This window comes from Filicampus tigris, chromosome 16, assembly GCF_054856515.1.
Source record: "Filicampus tigris isolate MCC_2025a chromosome 16, RoL_Ftig_1.0, whole genome shotgun sequence".
Classification (NCBI taxonomy): domain Eukaryota; kingdom Metazoa; phylum Chordata; class Actinopteri; order Syngnathiformes; family Syngnathidae; genus Filicampus; species Filicampus tigris.
In genome coordinates, this window is record NC_141232.1 from 9,825,297 (window position 1) to 9,844,962 (window position 19,666).

Here is a 19,666-nt window from a genome sequence, read left to right on the forward strand (position 1 = left end):
CCAACACCTCTCCTTGCCCCTTGCTTCCTGCTTTTCATCCCCGACCATGAATCCCTCAATCAGTCGACAGTCAGCACACCCTTGGTGCCCCCCGGGCCTCCGTCCATGCCGCCCTCCCTCCTCGGTTCCACTTAGCCTAAAAAGATGAGTCACACAAAATATGACCCAGATCCCAGAAATGGGAGCAGTGGTTTGTGGGTAAAGCGTCATGCTGGAGGCACGGATGGCTCTCCACATTATTTTTTTTTTTTTTGTTCTCCCCCCTGAGCAACAGGGAAAGGCTGTGGGGGAGGGGATGGCAGGGAGGCTGCGTGTGTGAAATGGCCGCCATCTCCACCCCCTGTTCGGAAAAACTCATCCCCCTGTCGCCATGGCAACCAAAAGAGAGCTGTGACGATGCGAGGTGGGTGTCCGTACGTTCATCATCCACAATGCAGATGGACAGGGGATTAGGTGTGTGTGTGTGTGTTAGTGTATGTGTTTTGTCTCAACCACCTTAATTGCATAGACGTTTTGGCTGGCTCACACAAGAAAACTGCTAGGATGAGCACATTCACCCCATTTATACTGTGTGTGTGTGTGTGTGTGGGTGCGTGTATGCGTCTGTACAGTCCTTCCTACATTTCCTCTAAATGAATATTAACTTTCATTTATTTTCTCTTTCTCTCTCAGGCGAGACAGAGGGTCAGTGGGTCAGTGGGTAATCTCTTTAGGGGGGCAAATTACACCTAGATTTCCCAAACACAAATTCAATTTCACATGAAAGGGACACAGACAGGTCAGGCCTATAAGGAAAAGGCTCAGTATGCTGTGTAAGCATTATTTCACGCCAAAGAAAACAACAGCATTGAATAGGCGTTCATTGTCGTGATTGCAGAACAATGACAACAGTTTAGCTCCTCAAGATATTCAAATACGGTAATACATAATAATAATAATATATAATGCATGTGAATGTTGGAAAGGCCACATTATTCTGATAGTGATCAAAACAATATGCATCTTAATATATTAACTATGAAGTTAACACCCCAGTCACGCTACAATCTGCCGCTCATGTTGCGTTAGCGTTAGCATACATGCTAATGTTAAAGTTCGGAAGTGTGTGCAGCATGTAGAAAACATTACACACACAAAAAATGTCTGTTTAAAGATATATTGATAAAAGACACCCATTTTGGCTTTAGCTACAGCATCTTAAACATCAATTACACTTCAAAACTTTCGGGGGCAGCCATCCCATTTTCTACAGAAATGAAGAGGTGGGCCACACCCAGAACTGGTCACCAGCCAAACTCGGGGACTGAATAGACAAACATCCATTCACACTCACAATCACACCGATGGGCAATTTAAAGTCTTAAATGAACCTAAAATGCATTTTGGGGGGGAATTTGGGAGGAAGCCAGAGTGCCAGGAGAAAACAACATATTTTAATTTTGTGGCTATGATATAGAAATATAATTTAAAATGATATCTAATTACACTCTTTTCCATATTATTATTAGCCCCCTTTGCTGATTGTCTGTGATGGTTCTATTGGATTATGCTTCCACTTCAGTTTAAGTCAGCAAATATGGTTCCTGCCTTCCCTGAAAAACAGCTGCACCTGAATTGTTCATGTTGCTATGGTGACTGGCAGTAAAAACACAGAAAAGGGATCTTTAGAACAATGCATCACCATCCTTGGGAGATGCCAGTTGTGAGACTGTTTTTTTTTTCATTAAACGCTGCAAGGTTGTGAATTAATATTCAACATCGTGGCATAAAGCTACCACAGGGCACATATCCTGAGGTCTAAAAACCGATCATATTATGGGTGAAAAATGCAAACAAACACTGTACAGCTGCAAAAACACACACTCGTTAAAAACACACATAACAGAAACAATAACACACACTCAAACACACAATGTCGTCCACAGGAATAGTCTGGGGAACACATGCGACCAGACACCAGACGTCCCTGTGGACACACACACACACACACACACCCACGCACACACGCATGCACCCACGCGCAAATGGTGTAAAGGTCATTTCAAAGGGGGCATTATATAGTTAAAGTCAGGGGAAGTTGAACAAGGGCAACAGGAAGTGTCAGAACTTTGTATGGGTCATGTCTGCTTCATTGATTGTGTTTTTTTTTTTTTTTTGTAGATGGGAGCACTCTGCTGTCATCATGTCCAAAGCACTTTTTTTATTATGAGTGTGTTTGTGTGTGTTGAAAGTTTGGAATTCAGAACTGTGGCGCCACCATTGACCTTCAGATTTGTGCTATCACTAAGGTTACTTTACATGCTACAGACACAATGACAACTGTTTTTCATTTAGCTGTACAAGAAAGTATCAGGCAAGGAATTTATTGGGCTTTTATTTTCATAAAAATGTAAGAAATTCAAATGTGTAAACAGTATACAAGAATATTTCATATAATTACCAACTAATAAGAAAGGTGGAGGCATGCATCCGCCTGTTTTCTATTCATCGGGTGTGTCAGTGCTTTTGGTAACAGTGTGCTACATTTGGACTTTCAGTTGAAGGCCAGCATTAAAACTTGAGAGGAATGCGCTAAACTGAATCATCTTTTAAACCCACCATTTCGGCTTTGGATAAATTGAGTCATTAGCAGATAATGCTGGATAATGGACTATTATTGGTAATCCCCATCCTTCATCTGAAAGGCGTGGGGTGTCTTTTAAGGACAAAGGCAGAATAAGCAGTATAATAGGATTTTCTCAGATATCATTAGAAAATGAAGATGCAGAGTTTGGAATGGGTAATTAAAAAAAAAAAAAAAGACTTCATTTATTCATCTTACAGAAAAAGTTGATTTGATAGCTTTACCACAAAATGCTCTATCATGCAGAAGTTGATTATCACCCAATCAGCAAAGCCAAATAACACATACACACACCTATTTTTTATTTACTTATTTAAAAGGGTTAAGGTGAGACAAAACCGTAAAACAAATCTTATAATATACTCCAATAATTGGATTGTCATTGTGTTTTGAATTTGTCGTTATTTATTGCTTTCCGAAAACGTTCAAACGTATCTTGGGCAATTATGCTAACAATATAGTAGTTATGTTTGATTGGCATTTTGGGGAGGATGATGAGGGGCTCCTTGACATGTACTTTATATTTATTACAAAAGAAAATTTCAGTATCAGAGTTATTATAAAATATTTTGCAATTTTCAGTTGAATAACTGTTTTTCACGAGTTGTTCTCCACTCCAACCATTCTAATGTTATTAAGTTATTATTCGTAACATACGCCCGGGTCCACATGCTGTTTTTATGAGCTCCACTGACCTATGAGATGAGCCCTCAGTTTAAAGTGGGCGACTGGGCCGTAAATGAGCAAAATGCCCACAAGGCGTTTGGGAAATACTTGTATCATGTGACTGGATCACAAGAAAACAAAAGTGTACCAAAAGCAACTTGAACACGAATGGAAGTCCTCATGTTTCACATGAGTACTTGCTTTATGTATATCAAAAGCTGTAGAATTATTTATCCGATATCCTACCAGCGCACTAAATTGTTCATGTACTACTAGTCTCACTAGAAGACAATTCAGATTACAAGTAGAACCACAAGCATTCACTGACAGAACGACAAACTGCTAAGGAGGCAAAACTGCACTGGTTGACATCCGTGCGCTACTAGTGAAGTGCTGTAAAGTAGTGAAATATGTCACTAGTAGTGCTAGCAGCAAGCAGTTCTGCTAGTCAGCTATAGTTCTTCTACTAGTACACAGAATTGTCCTTACTGGAAAGACAATTCAGAGCACTAGTAGAACTAGTAAAACGACCATTTTTTTTTTAACACTACTCCCACTACTGTGTGATTACTACTCACTAGTAAAACGATTAAGGTGCATTAATAGAACATGATGCTAGTGGAAAAGAAAACTATTAATTGACATCTGCATGCTACTAATGCTATTAGTGAAGTGCTAGATCTTGAGAATGATTTTTAAAACGTGCTGAGTAATACTAGTAGCACCTAATGATTACAGCTTTGCCTCATTATTAACGTTCTACTAGTGCAAAGAAATTTCATAGAAATGTCAATTTAGTAGTTTTATATCACTTGTATACTAGTAGCACACAATTGTCAACTGGTGCACAGTTTTGCTTACTATTGTTTTTACTAGTACAGTACGTCACAGGTGAGACAATCTGTCTACTAGTGTGCTGAATTGTCTTACTAGTGACTAGCAGAGAGACAGTTCAGCGAATTCGAATAAATGCTTAGCTGGCTTCCCATATCTGTGGTCCAAGCTGACCGAGAAATAAGAAACTACAAATATTTGATACGTAGCAGGCGTGACGAAAGCCATCAAGCGGGTAAAAGAAGCTTGAGCATGCTGCTGCTTTTATTGTCCTCATGCAAACACGCCACGCTCGAGCGATTCGTCACAGTCGCAGCACACTTGGCTGAACAAAGAAGTCCACTCACGGCCCATCGCTACGTCGCAATTGCTTTAAAGCACGGGCGTCAAACTCAAGACCCGGGGACCGGATCCGGCAGGCCACATTACTTTATGATGACAAAACAGCCGCCCCGAGATGGACAAAATCGGGTGGATTTTACTACTCAATTCCTATTCCACAAACACAATATCAGAATGCCGTGTTTAGACAAGTGGGGCTGCATAGAACATATTATTGTAAAGAAAAAAACTTTGGGTTGACTTCTTTAGCAATATGATGAGACAATTAAACAATTTTGATTTCACCATCAGTACTCTGAAGGAAGTCCTAACTACAAAGTAGCCCACAGCAAAAATTGGTTTGACACCCATGCTTTAAATGCATCCTCTGCTGTGAATTTTGTGCAGCCTAAGGCTCACTTATCATGACTCAGATTTTTGTGGGAGACAGAAAAGAGGAAAGCCCAGAAAACCATCCACCATGCCTGGTCCTCTTTTTTGTTGGTTTGTCCTATAATTGCCCTTGTTGTTCTGTATATTCCATCCATTACTCATTTGGGTCACAGGTCAGTTGGATCTTATCCCAGCTGACTTCAGGCAAGAGGCTTGGACCACCCTAGACTATAGACAATCATTCACACTCACACCTATGGTGTACCTGGAGAAAATTCACACAATCACAGAAAGAATATGCTAACAGATTCAACCCCACGACCTCTCAACTGAGAAGCGGCTGTGCTAACCAGAGGGCCGCAAAATTAAAGACGTGTATGACAAGAATAAAAATGTGAACAGAAAACTTTATTAGAAAAACGCATGGCTACACACGCGTTTCGCCAGACGTATAGACGGGAATGCTGAACATTTTTGTCAGAAAAATTACATATAAACTGGAAATTTAACAATGATTTCAGAATTTCTTTTTTTTTTTTTTTTAATAGATGTGGAATAACACAAGCCGGTATCCATGGTTCAGTGTGAGAAGGCCAAGTGTGTGTATCTCTACAGATGTAGTTCAGTCACTTGCGCGTTCCTTCAGGCAAACGCAAAGCGATTGGCATCAGATGAAGGTTGGAAGAAAGCGGGCGCACCGAGAAAAAGATTTGAAAAAATAAGGAGGCTCTCAAAACAGGAAGTGGATTTGTAGATCCACTGTATGCATGGCCTGCAGCTGACAGTTGCGTGTGTGTCTGTTACAAATGCCTGAAGTAGCGGTGGGCGGGCCCAAAGTGCATGGGCATATCAATCATGTTCAGGTTTAGAGGGTGCCGGTCGCCGTGCCGGTTATTGTGATGTTGATGGTGGTGGTGGTGGTGGTGGTTATTGTTGTTCAAGGGGAGCAGGTTTGGCAGTGGGGGGACGTAGGGCGCCGGGGGCAACCGGTTTATCATGTACATCTGGCCTTGGGCTAGGCCAGGAGGGTAATGGGCACGAGGGGGCACGAAGAGGGGAGCCTGCACAGCTTGGGGATGACGGGGAACCGGGGGAGGAGGGTTTTCAGGGGGCGGACCCACACGAGGACGCTTGCTCTCTTGGATGGCCTCCGGGGGCGGGCCGACTCTCTTTCCCAATTGATCTGAGCCAAGAAGGAGGAGGGGGGGAGTTAGTGACCAAAAGGTCTTGGTCGGCCCTGCCAAATCACAGACAAACTCACCTGCAAACTTCTTATTCAGCTGCACTTCTCCCTCCTTCTGGATCTCCTGAATGTTTCGCTCGTCATCCAGCTGCAGGAACACGCCAAGACACACACGCAACGTTAGCGAGTTGGCCACATGTTTGCGGTCTCTTCCAAAGTGAAAAAGATTGCTTTCTGGAGGCTGCACCACCTGTGATTTGCGTGGAGCCTTGACTTACGAGTAATTGGTTACGTGACTGAGCTCAAAACATAAACAAAGTCATAGTTAATGAAAACTAACGAAATACTTAAAATTGTAATTATTTCAGTATTACTATATGGCCATAAGGAAGGTCGAACTCGGAATTGTACTTTAATCCCCAATACTTACTGTTTTTTTTTTTTTTTATCTTCCACAACAAATACTCCATATAAAAAAATTAAACCCCCAAAAAGGCTAAATCAAATCGAAGCTTTTCTAAAAAAAATAATAATAAAAAAAAGACTAGCAAACACGCTCTAAAACTATTAAATAAAGAAAAACGTCCTGACAAAGTCAAATTAATCGATAAAATTGATTAGCCACCCACTCCTAGCCCTTGTATTGTGTTGGGTTCAAATTGACCCCAGAATTGACTTGAAAAACGGGTAAATTTTGACCAACACAATACAAGGGCTAGTTGACATTGGTAAACTTAAGCCTCCAATACAGTAAAACACTAATGCCAAGAAATACTCTCTCACTTTCAAACTGTATTACTCGAGTTTAAAAACAGTTCAACACAGTTAATGGTAAATAGCGTCTGTTTTCCACAAGCCTCTCGCCAAACCTTGTTGAAAGTATTTTGCCATTTCTTGGCTCCGCCTTAATGACAAGCTCACTGTGGCTCATGAGCAGCATGGGTGCTAATTGCTACTATTGGTTGCCAGGTCACTGTGGGCCTCCACAGGGGCCAGATGGTCTGGGTCAAAGTGTGTGGGGGCGTTTGTGCATATTTTAGGTGTTGGGACCTGGTGTACACTAACAGAATGTATTCAAAGGCCACACACACACACACAAGTCTGAAACGTACCTCCTGTGATAAATTTGCATTCGCTGTAAGATTAGGCACAGGCTGATCACCTGATTTTCAAAATAATCATCTCTTCTGTGCGGCCCTGTACCAAACATAATTCACAAGAATATACTCCGCGTGCGTGTACCGTGGGATCAGTCCAGAGGGAACACTTGCGGCAGTGCCGGCAGGGAGCGCCGGGCGAGCGAGCGTGCTGGCAGAAGTGGTGGTACCCCGTGATGGCCTCTCGGCAGAGGTAGCACATGAAGCCGCCGCAGCGGCATGACATGCGGTTGCAGCCCTCCGATTTGACCAGGCCCGTGCCGCACTTGACGCACTTCCTCACCCGGGCGGCTGTCATGCGCTCCTCACTGAGGAGCACAAAAGGACACGAGACTGTTAAGAAGAAGAAGAAGAAAAAAAATCCCATACACAGGTAAGAGAGAGCGATCATCCCAATCCAAGGTCAGGTATCCCTTGTCCAAGCCACCATACGTGTATGCAACACTATTAATGCCGTAATGTTTTTGAAAGACACACATTATAGTAACTCCTCAAAAACTTTCAACGAACCGTCAACGGTTCTGCAAACAACGCTGTTGTTTGTGTGCTTTTGACAGCTTCAGCCTGGTTTTACATCTTGAATCAAACTAGGTAGATGACGTAGATATTGTGTATTTCGGGGGGAAATTAATCAAGGGGCCAGTCAGAGTGTGGGTGCAGGCCATCAGTTGTCCATCCCTGGTCTAGATGTAATGTGGTCGAAAATAATAGTTTTCTTTTAAAAATACCATTTGTATGTAGTAATATAATCTGTTGAAATTTGCTGTCTTGTGCTAATAATCAAGTCGATCCACTGATCTTTCTACCAGGCTACTTCCCGTCTCTGTCATCAGCAGGAAGTAGGAAGATCTACTCAATGGCTCAAAACAGGAAGTAGTGCCTAGCAGGCCCACGGGAAGCAGCCGGCCCCTTTGCTTCCCGTAGAGTTGTCCGGGAAACGGAGCGATTTACCCAGCATCCTCTTTAGCGTGTAGAGGGGCAAAGATGGAGGATTAAAGCGACTGAATGGGGTGTGTTCCCCCCCCCATATGTTCTCGGTGGGTTCGCACTTACATGAGCACCCTCATGCGGATCTCGTCTTTCTCCAGGACTTGCTCGCACGTCTTCCCCACATGCAGCTTCCATTGCACGTGGCACTTTCGACAGCTTTCCTACACATCGAGAGAAAGAAAAAGACAATGAATTTGAATTGGAAATATTTATTTATTTGGACTCAAACCAGGGAAAAATATCAGTCTGCACTGCAGACACGGCAAGGTGTGGCCCCGCAGCGCGCACGCGTGGGGCGGGATTTGCCCTTTTACCAAGTGCCTGGTTGCCTAGAAACTGCAAATCCATCCTCTGAGCTTCAGCTACAGCATGTACAGCATCGTTCCATGCGCGTGCTGAACCTATGCTAATCCATAACTAAGTGGAGGCAGGCATCATCAATATTTGAGTCATCACTCATCCACCTTGAAAAACTGGCTGGGAGGGGGGCGTTGAGTGCATGTGCTCTTTCATCCAAGGTCAGATGGAGGACAAAGAAAAAAAAAAAAAAAAAAGAGGAAACTTAAGCTGGCATGCAGCTATGCGGAGGAAAGGCGCACTTGAGGATGGCCACTGATTAAACCGACCAGCCTTTAGCAGTCAGCTTGTGGTCGACGCTTTGACCAACATGTGGGCCGTTGACCAAAAATAACACATTTGAATGTTTTGGGTGTGTTGATGTGATGCATTAAACGGTCAGAGTATTTGCGCATGAAATACAGACAACATAAAAATGTGACATGCTGCAGAAATGTACTTTCACAAAAAGGGTGGCTAACAAAGGGAGGGGCAAGAGCGTGGTTCACCATCGCCCCCTACCGTTCAATGTTTACCAGGAAGCGTGGCTGCTTAATGGCAGACCTATCCACACATGCTTCACACGCACGCATGCAGTAGCCAAGAACACAATTTACAATGCGGCCCACGTCCGTTCTTTCAAGCCGCAGCTTGTGCCGCTCCCGAGCTTCTGTTCCTCCTGTGCTAACTTGTCATTAGACGCCATCCCCTGGGGTTCTCCACGCCTTCATTCATAGCATGCCTTTCCTCTCATCCTCCATTTCTTTCACTCATGTCAGCACATTACCTTTTAAGGTGGCGCAAGACTTATTGCAGAGGTTGCGACGGGGGTGGGGTCTGCATTGTGCCATGATACGAGCTGCTTTTTGCAGCCACTGAGGTAATCGACAGGTTGCAGGGAGGAACAATGGCGAGGCTTACTGCTCTGTTTGAACGTGCAGTGACGTTACTGCATTAAGAGAGCAAATGTGCAGCAGTTGTCGGACAAAGACAATTTTCCACTGGCCTACATTTGCCATGGAGAAATCCTATGCGGGCCAGGAACAAGCTTGTTCAGATGTGCTCATAAGCACATGTGGAATACATTAGGTGAGGGCGGGATGGAGGGGAGGAGAATGTGGGTCAAACTTGAAGTGAACCACATTTGAAATGGAGGAGGAAGTGCTCTCGGCCAATGGGAAACGAATGGATGGGTGCGGAGAGTGGGGCCTACCAATGATGAAGCATAAGGCAAAGGAAAAAAAAAAAGGTGGGCGGGCTTGTGGCGTGTGTCGATTACATAATAAGGCCCCGCCCTGGTCACTGCCCAAGCAGGCCATGGGGCTGCTCTGCAATGACTCACAGTGAATTACAGCCCCAAAAAATAAATAAATGAATCATACTCAACAAAGGAAACTACCAACTTTAACAATGGACGTCTAATTCACAGATAAGGTTTTAGCAAAACGCCCCCAACCAAAAAGCCATCCTTTTTCAGCCAATCTACTCACGCCCACAACCAAAAAGCCATCCTTTTTCAGCCAATCTACTCCAAAGAGCACATTTTTAAACAAATGTGTAATATCTGACTACCGTTTGCAGCTGTTGCATATAAAGCGATTACTCTTGAGTAAAGGACCTTGGGTGTGTGCCTTTGCTTAAATAATGTGCGGCTGTGCAATGAGCACACGTTGTCCTCAAAAAGTAACGGGCTCCCCCTAGGCTTCAAAGGTGAAACTGCATGGGAATAAACGCACAGTACATTCATCCATACATTTTCTATACTGCTTGTCTTTCTTTAGGTGAGCTGCAACTGCCCCATGTGACTTTTGGCAAAAGGAAAGGTACACTCTGGATTGGTCATTTGGCAATCGTTTGTCAATTGGAAAAACCCCCATTCACCCCTATGGACAACTAAAGAGTCTTTAAGTACCCTAACATGCATGTTTCTGGAATGAGAAAGCTGGAGTACCAGGACGCACTGGAGAGAACGTACAAACTACACACGAGAAGCTGTGTCATGCTTTCTGTAATGGTTAATACACTTGCAGAAAGACGCTGTTATCCATGATGAAATGTACTTATTATTGTATTTGCATCCCGTAAATCCAAGACTTTCAACATCAAAATCAGATGTTGAACACGTACAGCAACTACCTTGCAAAACTCAAGCTTCAACAGCTCATCATGTGGCGTTTGGATTACCAAAAGTCAGAACATGTTGAGGCGAACAAGGAGGCCAGGCTTGAGTATGTAGGAATGTCGAGATTGTCTACTGACAGTTGCAAAAACTGGGGTGCAAAAGGAAACTTAAACTGCAGTTAAACACGTGATTTCAGAAAAAAGGAACCAACAACTATTTTATCTCCATCCAGGCACACCACGAGAAAGGTAGTAACAAAATGTCACATGTGCAAAAAAAAAAAAAAAAGGTTGCAGCTCACACGAGGGGGCTGTGTGCGTTGGTGCGCGTTTCTTCCTGATAAAAGGTGATTTAGAGACTGAATAGCATTGCCTCTGCATTCCTCAGACAGTGGGAGGAGGCAGTGATAACAGGCGGCGACCTCTCCAGATGGAACCATTTGGTGCCCATCAATCCTTGCTCTCACACATGGGTTGACCTCTGCCGCCAACATTATTCTTGTTGGACCCTCTCACTGTCAGTACATTTGGTCACAATGGACAAAAACATTCACGTTGTCTCCTACTTAACTGTGATAATTCCACTAAACAACGTAGTAGGGGTGGGCGATTTGGGCAAAAAAAAAAAAATCTAATTATTTTTTCCAAAAACTCTGTAACGATAATTTGACGATATTCTACAAAACATTTTAAATCTGCACTTAATTCACAGACCAATTGTGGATAGACAGCGTTTGTGAACAACATCTCTTTTAAATTGCTAAATACGGCTTCTGCAAAGCATAATGATATTCTACGACAATATAAAAAAATAAAAACAATGTATAGACTTACATTGATTTTTGGGAATATTTATGTCATTTAGCTGTCTCTGCTGTTATTCCATAATGATGTGACATTTTGAGCTGCAGTAAGTCCTGGTGTACCACTGCCACTAGAGCAATCAGAATGAGGAAAAAAATTGATTTGATGTGTGGCGAAGTGTCACCCAGCGAGAGAAAAAAAAAACGTCGTCATGACAACACCCATTCGCATCCATTGGCCAACGTATTCAGAATAAAGTTGAATAACAAAACTGCAATTTACCGAAAAGTGCATTTTCCCACTCATTCATCGCTGTGATATGTAGACTAGGGTGTGTGCTGGCGTCACACTAATATACCGTCGTAGTTTGTGCAACATGCCTCAGGAACACAGGCTAGTTATGAATGATGCGGACTAAAAGAATGTAAACTGAATGTTAACCGATCATCCAGGATGTCACATTTGACTTGCTCGCTAAAGTACTGAGTGTGTATGTGCGTGCGTGCGTGCGTTTTTATTTGCTGGTTCAACTCGGCGACTCTTTTCTGAGTGTGTGTGTTTAAGCTTTTGTTTAGCGTGCTTGCGCCGTCGCCATGTTTTCCTCGTAATCAATATGGCTCGTGGTGAAACAGAATTGCTCTTCACGGTGACCGTTTTGGCATATCTAACAATGTTATTCCCAATGCACACACGTCGATTCACACTGATTTTTCAGCATTTCCTCATACTTTGCGGCCTTCGGCTGACTCGCATTTCGAGGCAGTATTTACTACTCGATAATGTAAAATGACACATCGTGAAAGCAAGATTGACAATGATATCGATAACGCCCACCTCTACAACTGAGACAATATAATATAGGCTGTACAAGAGCCAGTGTGTTTTTCCTATCGGACAGAATTCGCCTTTATCATCTGATAGTTCAGACTCATTTTGGCCTCAACAAAACTTCCATAAATATTATGATACAATTTAAGCAAATACATGACTGACCTTGCGACAGCGAGGATTGGGACAGCTAAAAAGAGACATGTCCTTGTCCAGTAAGGCTGGAAAGTTGCAGAAGGGACACCTAGGGACGGATGAAAGTAAGAGAGGACGTTACTGTTTACAGTCAAACCACAGAAAATATATTAACAATAGTAATAATGATGCAGCCTAGACACACATTGCAATCCAACTTAAAAGGTCTACAACAAACGCACTTATTTCACTCTTACCTTACTAGTTCATCCGCGCATGTGGCAGCAATGGCCTCCTCCGCCTGCCTCTCGTAATATTTGCAAAGGATGTTTTCTGGTAGGACTTTCTCCAATTCACAGACTGGGTACGAGCAAAGGCAGCCCGCCTCCATGCAGCTCAGCTCTGACTGCAAAGTCAATGCACACACATACACAAAGTAATTTGAAGTATTTTAGTAACAGCAAATTTTGAATTGCTACAATTAGGAAATAAATCCAAACCCGTACCTCTGCCATACTTCTGAAGTAGCGGTGGGCGGGCCCAACGTCACATTTTTACATTGATTACAGACAGTAGCATTTAGTAATGCAAACTACCTTATACACTCACATCCAAAAGTATTGGACAAGTGGCTAAATACATTTATTGTACGCCAAACAATACAGTACTTTTCTTGTCACTGATTCGACATAATCAGACAACTATAGCATTTTTATGACCTACAAGTTTTTTTGTAAAATTGTGTTTTCATCATTAAGGACCTAATTTGGGGAAATCAAATGTATTACTTAAGAAACAGCAAAAGTCAAATGCTAAAACTTTTTTGTGTGTGATCAATTCAGTTAAGTGGGGGGAAAAAAAAAAGATTAATGCAGTGGGTCATTTATTTAGTTAAGGGTTGTATTCCACTGTCACTTGCTGTAGTATATATTTGGGTACTGTGGAGACCTCCAGCCATTGCTTATTGGCATCAAGGACGTACCTTTCCGGAGCCAAACACTGCCTCTTGAGCATATTTGACGAGGCACTCTTTACAGAACAAGTGGCCGTCCGAACACTGCGTCATTTTCTCAAAGGCAAACTCTCCGTAGCAACAGCCACACTCAATCAGCTGACCGTCCTAGACAAACAATCAACAATCACAGATTCAGAGAATTAGGGTGGAAAATAACACTACATTTAATTTTATGGAGAGTGAAATAAACCTACTTTCTTATATTCATCTTCATTGACTTGCAGCGCCAGGAGGAAGTCCTCATGCTGGAAAGAGAACAAGAAATAAATACTTGAAATCACATTTGAAACAAAAAGTAACACCGTGGGACAAAAACAAGTGCGCATGAGAATACCTCTGCCCATTCCTTGGCTTTCTGTTGGAAGAAGGTAAGCTCCTTTTGTAAAGAAGCTTCCAAATTCATGTACGTCCTGCAGTAGCGTCGGCCTTTCTCCAAAAAGTACATCCTTTTGTCAAACTTTACCTGACCTGCAGCAGAGAGGGAAAGTTCCCTGATAACTTTAACACGTCTACTTCTATGGTTTGAAATCAATTCACACACACAGACGCAAGCTTTTTTTCCTCACCATGCTCAAAATGGAAATCGATGTAGCAGCGTTCAGTGGACATTCTGCTTCGTCGACGCTTTCCTGAGGAGTCGCCTGATTCTTGAAACTTCTTCAAAGCTTCAAATAAGGCCTAAGAGAGAGTAAGAGAGAGGCCACTCATCGTACAAGCACTAAAACATAAACAAGCGTGAAAACAATATCATATACACAAAGAGAAGTTTCAGCTTTCTTTACAAAACTCGCTGTTATGAAGCCATCAAACAAAAACGTGCGCCCAACTTCCATCAAACCGACTTTTTGCTGTTGTATTCCTTGACAAAAACAAAACAAGCACCTTGCGTGTGATTGCATAGTGTCCTTTCAGGGCGTTGAGGGCCCATTTGATGTCTTGACAGCTGATCATCCGGAAGTCTGCCATGAGCAAGTCTGCAGCTTGCGTCATTGTCTCCGGACCTACCAGGCCCAGCTTGTCGTAATCAAACAGATCCTCAGTTACCTGAAAAGATACATAAAGATAAAAATAGATCATGTTATTTCACTGAAATTAGGATTAGATGTATTGTTACAGTGTACCTTGTAGTGCACAATTCAAAAGCGTTCCCAGGTGTTTTAATATACAGTGTGTCATATTTTACACGCAATTATTTGTCTTATTGAAAATTAGTCACAGTTCTTTATATGCTTCCAAGTGTGAGTACCTCTGTGTTACTGTCTCCGGACTCCAGTAAAATGCTGGTGGGCGCTACTGTGGCTGCAGCAGCCTCTGTCTTTGGATATTCTGGGTTCTCCAACAGCAGGTTACAGATGCTTGAAAACCACAGAGGAAATGTGCATGTAAACATGACTGTGTGCACTGTACAACTTTTAGTTAACTGCAGTGATGATCTGGCAGTAGTAGCAGCCAGACTACTAAAGATCATCCAAACCCAATATTTGTGAAGCAGTGCAAACAATCATGAAATAATACAAACACGTTCATTAATTGACATTCAAATACGAGTCCAAATTCACTGCCAAATGCTCTCCCTAGATTGTGTTCTCACATTTAGCAGAGCAGCAAATCACTTCAGAACTGCAGACTTACACATTCAGGTCTTTCACATAATTTGTTCGGATCAGTTCTGCTACATAAGCTTCTTGGACATTTGGGAAGAGATCCAACTTGAGAAAGAGAACAAAAAAAATTAGGCCAGATATTTGAATGGCAGAGAAAATGACACATAAAGTGGTGAACATGATTACTTACAACGCCGGTAATGAGCGTTCTGATGTGCTGCTGGAGCTCCAACCTCTCTCGAGGCTCAGATGGACCGGGCCTTGCATCCTCTATTCTGGGAATGTCCTCAGGAACAGGAGGGAACGCGACCAGACCGGGGACAGGGTTCACCCTTTCTGGGTTTGGTCCTAGATCCAGATTCTGATTCATCTCTATTCTGTTGTGGGGAACCGAAACTGCTGGAACTGGAGCAGGCCCAGCGGGATGGTTTGAATTTGCGTTGATGTGGGTTTGCGGAAACGCGCTGGAGGTGCCACCCTGTGGCCGGGTATTGAAACCAGCCATCCCAGCTGCCTGGCTCCCAAGCATGATTTGGTGACCCGCCTCTGGAGGTCCCAGCCTCTGAGGGGCTGCAGCAATTAGCACTGCAGACTGGTTTCCAGGTGCCACTTGACGGGCCTGGGGTGCCTGGGTCGGAGCATGGGCCGGGGCCTGGGCGAGGGGTTGGGGTTCAATCTGAATAAGATTGCCGCGCATGGGATGCAAGACAGGCTGGGGCGTAGTCCGGGGTTTGTTCTGCTGCTGCGGCTGCGTGAACAAAGCGAAGGCTTGGATGTTCGGTTGCTGTGGAAGGATGACGGGGTTCAACTTCCCCAGGGGAAGCTGGGCTACATATTTCGATGGCCCGCTAGGCTGAAGGTGTGTAGATGTGCTGGCTTTCGGCTGCGGCTCTGCAGACCAAGTGCTTGCCTGAGGATTGTCCTGAACGCTGGTACTTTTACATGCCCTTTCTTGAGACCTCGTAGAGAAAGGGCATGTCTTTGAAACGACACTGTGCGATGTGCTTGGCTGTGGCCCAGCAAATAATTGTCCCGTGGCGCAAGCCAGTCCAGATGTGCTTGGCCGAAGGTGCTCTGCACCTAGTTTGATCACTGGAGTGTGTACGGAGGTAGATTGGGTTTGAGTCGAAGAATCAAGTCCTCGGGCCTCCACCTTTATCTCTTGTGGCGTCCCAGCTTTTGTCTGCTGGGGGTTTGTCATTGGGTTTGGCTGTGTGAGTACAGATGCGCCGACTACAGATGCGTGTGCAATAGCATCTCTGGAGGTAGAGGGGGCACATGGATCCCTTATAAGAGCCGCAGAATTTGCACCGGCTTTAATAGGGTTTTGCGAGGCCCCACTCCACTTTGCCGCCGGTCGTATTACATGTCTGCGTGCAGGAGCTAGTGCCTAGGGCAAAGGGGTTGCAAAAAACACAACATTTCAACAATTATAACTGAAGCCAATAATAATGATAAGGTAATATGACATTTCTAGGAGTGTTAACTGCAGCCTGTGATGCATAAACTACAAGGGTGTTTAGTGTACATGTTATTGTGCCACACAAAACACACTAACATATAGAAACTTTTAAACATCCTTTGCTGGGGTACCAGGCAAAGTAGCACGCAATGGTTTACTTGTGTAAGGTAGAACTAGACGTGCTGCTGTCCACTGCTTAATAAAGTTAAATGTTGGTACAATAGAATGCAGGATGGACAAAGAAGAATTTTAAAAATAAAGGCTGACAAAAGTCAAATGAATAAAAACGTTATACAATATATAGTAATCTAATCTAAAGAACCAGTGTCTTATGATGTCACACTACACAATTGCTGGTAAAAAGAGTAAAAAAAAAAGCCATTTGAACTGTGTCTAAAGATTTTTTTACATTTTGGTTTTTGGACATCTAAAATTAAGATAAATTTGCCTTTCCTTTTTTCTTTTAAATTCTGTAGTGGAAACCCGTTGAACCAGGTGGCCTGGTCGAAGAGGGGCATCCGCCATATTGGATGTGGCTATTCTACTAGCCATAAAATTGGCAAATAATATTCGTAAAGTGAGTTAGAATGACATAATGCAATCAAAAGCAATGATTCGGTATTAATCCAGTGGGTTCTTGCTTGATGGTCCATCGCCAAGGAACAAGTGAACGAGACATCTTCACAATGCGATTGCGGTGTCGACGTAATCAAAAAGGCAATGTATTGTAAAAGTGTTGATACTTGCTTGCTGTTGTCGCAAAGGGCGCCATTCAAGATGCGAGCGGCAGTGCTTCGCGAATATATGGAACAAACTAAGCGCTTTCTGTCGGGTATTAATAAGAATTAGCAGCCTCATGCATTTCCTGTGCCCCCCCTTAAGACTGGGCTTTGGTGACGGGTCTGGTGTCGCGCCATGCTTCTGTGAATGGGGCCGATTGAGGAAGAAGACCATTGACTATTTGTAAGAAGCATTGTGTTGTAACAAGGTTTATCTTTCCTGGCGGAATCTCTGGCAGACTCAGACATGCACATGTGAGACACCACTCTCCCTCCCGCACTTTCGTCCCACAAGTAGGCTCTACATGCGCAAGCGAGCGTGTGTGTGTTCTTCAGTGAAGCTAAAGTGTGTCTCTCTGGTCTTTACGACTGCTCACCGTCACACTCTGTTGAATCTTGTGACAATTTTAAAAATTAGGCACGTTGAGACATATTTTTGTTCAATTCTTTTACAGCATTTACCCCACACTGTCAAGAACTACTAACTGTCAAGAGGATATGAGCTATGGCTGAATAATGCTACAACAACAAACGCAAATCCACTGCGTATTTTTATGTACCTTTACTAGCAGCACCAATACCATAACATGAGTAACAATGCATGTTACACAGGACATTAAACCTAAAAATGGTGGCCCCTATAAGCAGATACACAGAGACAGACGCCAATTTTTATACCTACATTTTAGAATACTTAATACTTAAAAAAAATAAGTTAAATCAGCTGATAAAGAAGATCTAGCCAGGAAGAAAGAATTGTTTCTCACTTACCTCTAATATGCTGACATCATCATCTTCAGCAGCATCATCTGGAACTAATACAGGACTGCGGGGGACCAAAGTTACAGTCTCCTCATCAGAATCATCAGAAATTGTGATCAGCTCCCTCTGACGACCGCTGGAGCCTAAACAAAACCATTCATTGACATTGTTAGACATCCTAGATAGGCAATTCAATAACAAAATGTCATGAGTTATGATTTTTCTTTTATACAGTTTGCTTCAAATTCCCTAAACGTATTATTTTGGGCCTATTTACCTTGACTTCGGTGGATGTTGAAACTTGCCAGGTGAATGACATCGTCATCACTGCATCCATCTGCCATCATGATACACAACTCGCCAGCCCCCCCTAAGTTGCCTTGTACCCAGTTACTGCTTGATTACACCATCTAAAACACACAAACCAGTTCAATAACAGCTATTCTAAAATCTAGAAATAATCTAAAAAAATGTCTGTGCTCACCCGCCCCTCTGTCTGCATGGTAATTATAATCTATGAAATGATCCAAATCTTTAAAAATAGATGTACGTGTATTCTGATTACATGTTTTTTCCCTGTAACTGTAACGCAATGAAGCTTTTTTATATCCTGAATCGGTAACACCGTTAAATGGATTCCGTTACTCGATCTTGCAGGAAGTTGAAGAGATGAACAATATTTGCGAGAAGGCCGACATCTCATTTCAACGAAGCGAATCACTATGGAGTTTAGATTGGCGTCACTTACGCACAAAACTCCCGAGCTTGACGAGTGTTCATTAAAAGTAAACTGAAGCAACCAGAACACAAGCAACGTCGTCCGTCGAGGCTAGGACTTTGACTTAAAAGACAAAGACTAACACAATAAAGTTTTGAAATCGGTCTATGTTGTATGAATAAATAGAATTGACTATCAAAGCTATCAACGACGTCTAGCTCACAAAACTGAAATGTGAAATCTAGTTCTCGATCATGCTGACATTAGCTCTAACGTACTAATAGCATCGGTGTGTATAGGAAGCCGCCATAAAACATACACACGAAGAAAAGCACATGCTTTCAAATTAAATTTAAACACAGGAAAAAGCAATGCTGACAGCTAAGCTAACATTAATTAGCTCGGCTAGCTAGCGAGCTAGCCAGCAGGGTAACTAGTTGAGGGACTTCTAAATTAGATTCCACAACAGTGTTTCAAACCACGCACATGCAGTTTGGAATCAGCGTGTTAGGTAGAAAGATAACAAAACATGACAATACCGCTGCTTCTTGCTGGAATGCCAGTAACAACCGTCTTCTTAGCAACTGATAGAACACGGAAAAGCCAAACAAGCAGCCAAAACAAGAGCGTCCGGGAAGTGAGTGACGTCATACGTACAAAGCCTGGTGACAATGGCGTCCTGGTAAATGTAGTCCACATTAAGTTGTCGCCCTCAGAGTAGGAATACAGCTCAGTAATTGGACTAGTTTTGAGCATGATTGTCTCCTCAAAGCTCACGATGCAATTAACATCAGCACACACGTTTTAGTTGAATGGCTATTTGAATTTGACATCCATGCATCATTCGGAAATGGCTCAATGGAAATAGACCGATCAAAAACTTCCTTTCAAAATGCTGTGATCGCATCGCCTGTCGTCGCTCCTCTTCATACTGA

General features: G+C 43.0%; 1 protein-coding gene across 2 annotated transcripts; it reads right to left on the reverse strand.

Annotated features, from left to right (window-relative positions):
• Window positions 1-5,224: 5,224 nt before the first annotated feature.
• On the reverse strand, window positions 5,225-19,648 carry rnf216 (ring finger protein 216). Of its 2 annotated transcripts, none has more exons than XM_086056431.1 (17): window positions 19,389-19,648; window positions 18,291-18,423; window positions 18,023-18,156; window positions 15,201-16,400; window positions 15,039-15,115; window positions 14,653-14,761; window positions 14,289-14,450; window positions 13,973-14,084; window positions 13,741-13,874; window positions 13,601-13,651; window positions 13,374-13,511; window positions 12,649-12,797; window positions 12,422-12,500; window positions 8,231-8,328; window positions 7,263-7,485; window positions 6,099-6,168; window positions 5,225-6,020 (listed from the first exon to the last, which is right to left on the reverse strand). In XM_086056431.1, exons 2-17 carry the CDS (start codon window positions 18,358-18,360, stop codon window positions 5,638-5,640), a joined length of 3,189 nt encoding a protein of 1,062 aa, XP_085912557.1. In that variant the 5' UTR covers window positions 18,361-18,423; window positions 19,389-19,648; the 3' UTR covers window positions 5,225-5,637. The 2 variants fall into 2 exon arrangements, with proteins under 2 accessions (XP_085912557.1, XP_085912556.1); XM_086056430.1 differs by having other exon boundaries at window positions 19,271-19,396.
• Window positions 19,649-19,666: the final 18 nt, after the last annotated feature.

Coding starts and splice junctions, on each gene's coding strand:
- rnf216 (XM_086056431.1), bottom strand. CDS start 18,360: ATGATGGCAGATGGATGCAGTGATGACGATGTCATTCACCTGGCAAGT. Junction 16,401..18,022: donor ATGATGTCAGCATATTAGAG/GTAAGTGAGAAA, acceptor CCTTTGCCCTAG/GCACTAGCTCCTGCACGCAG. Junction 6,021..6,098: donor GCTGAATAAGAAGTTTGCAG/GTGAGTTTGTCT, acceptor TTCTTGGCTCAG/ATCAATTGGGAAAGAGAGTC.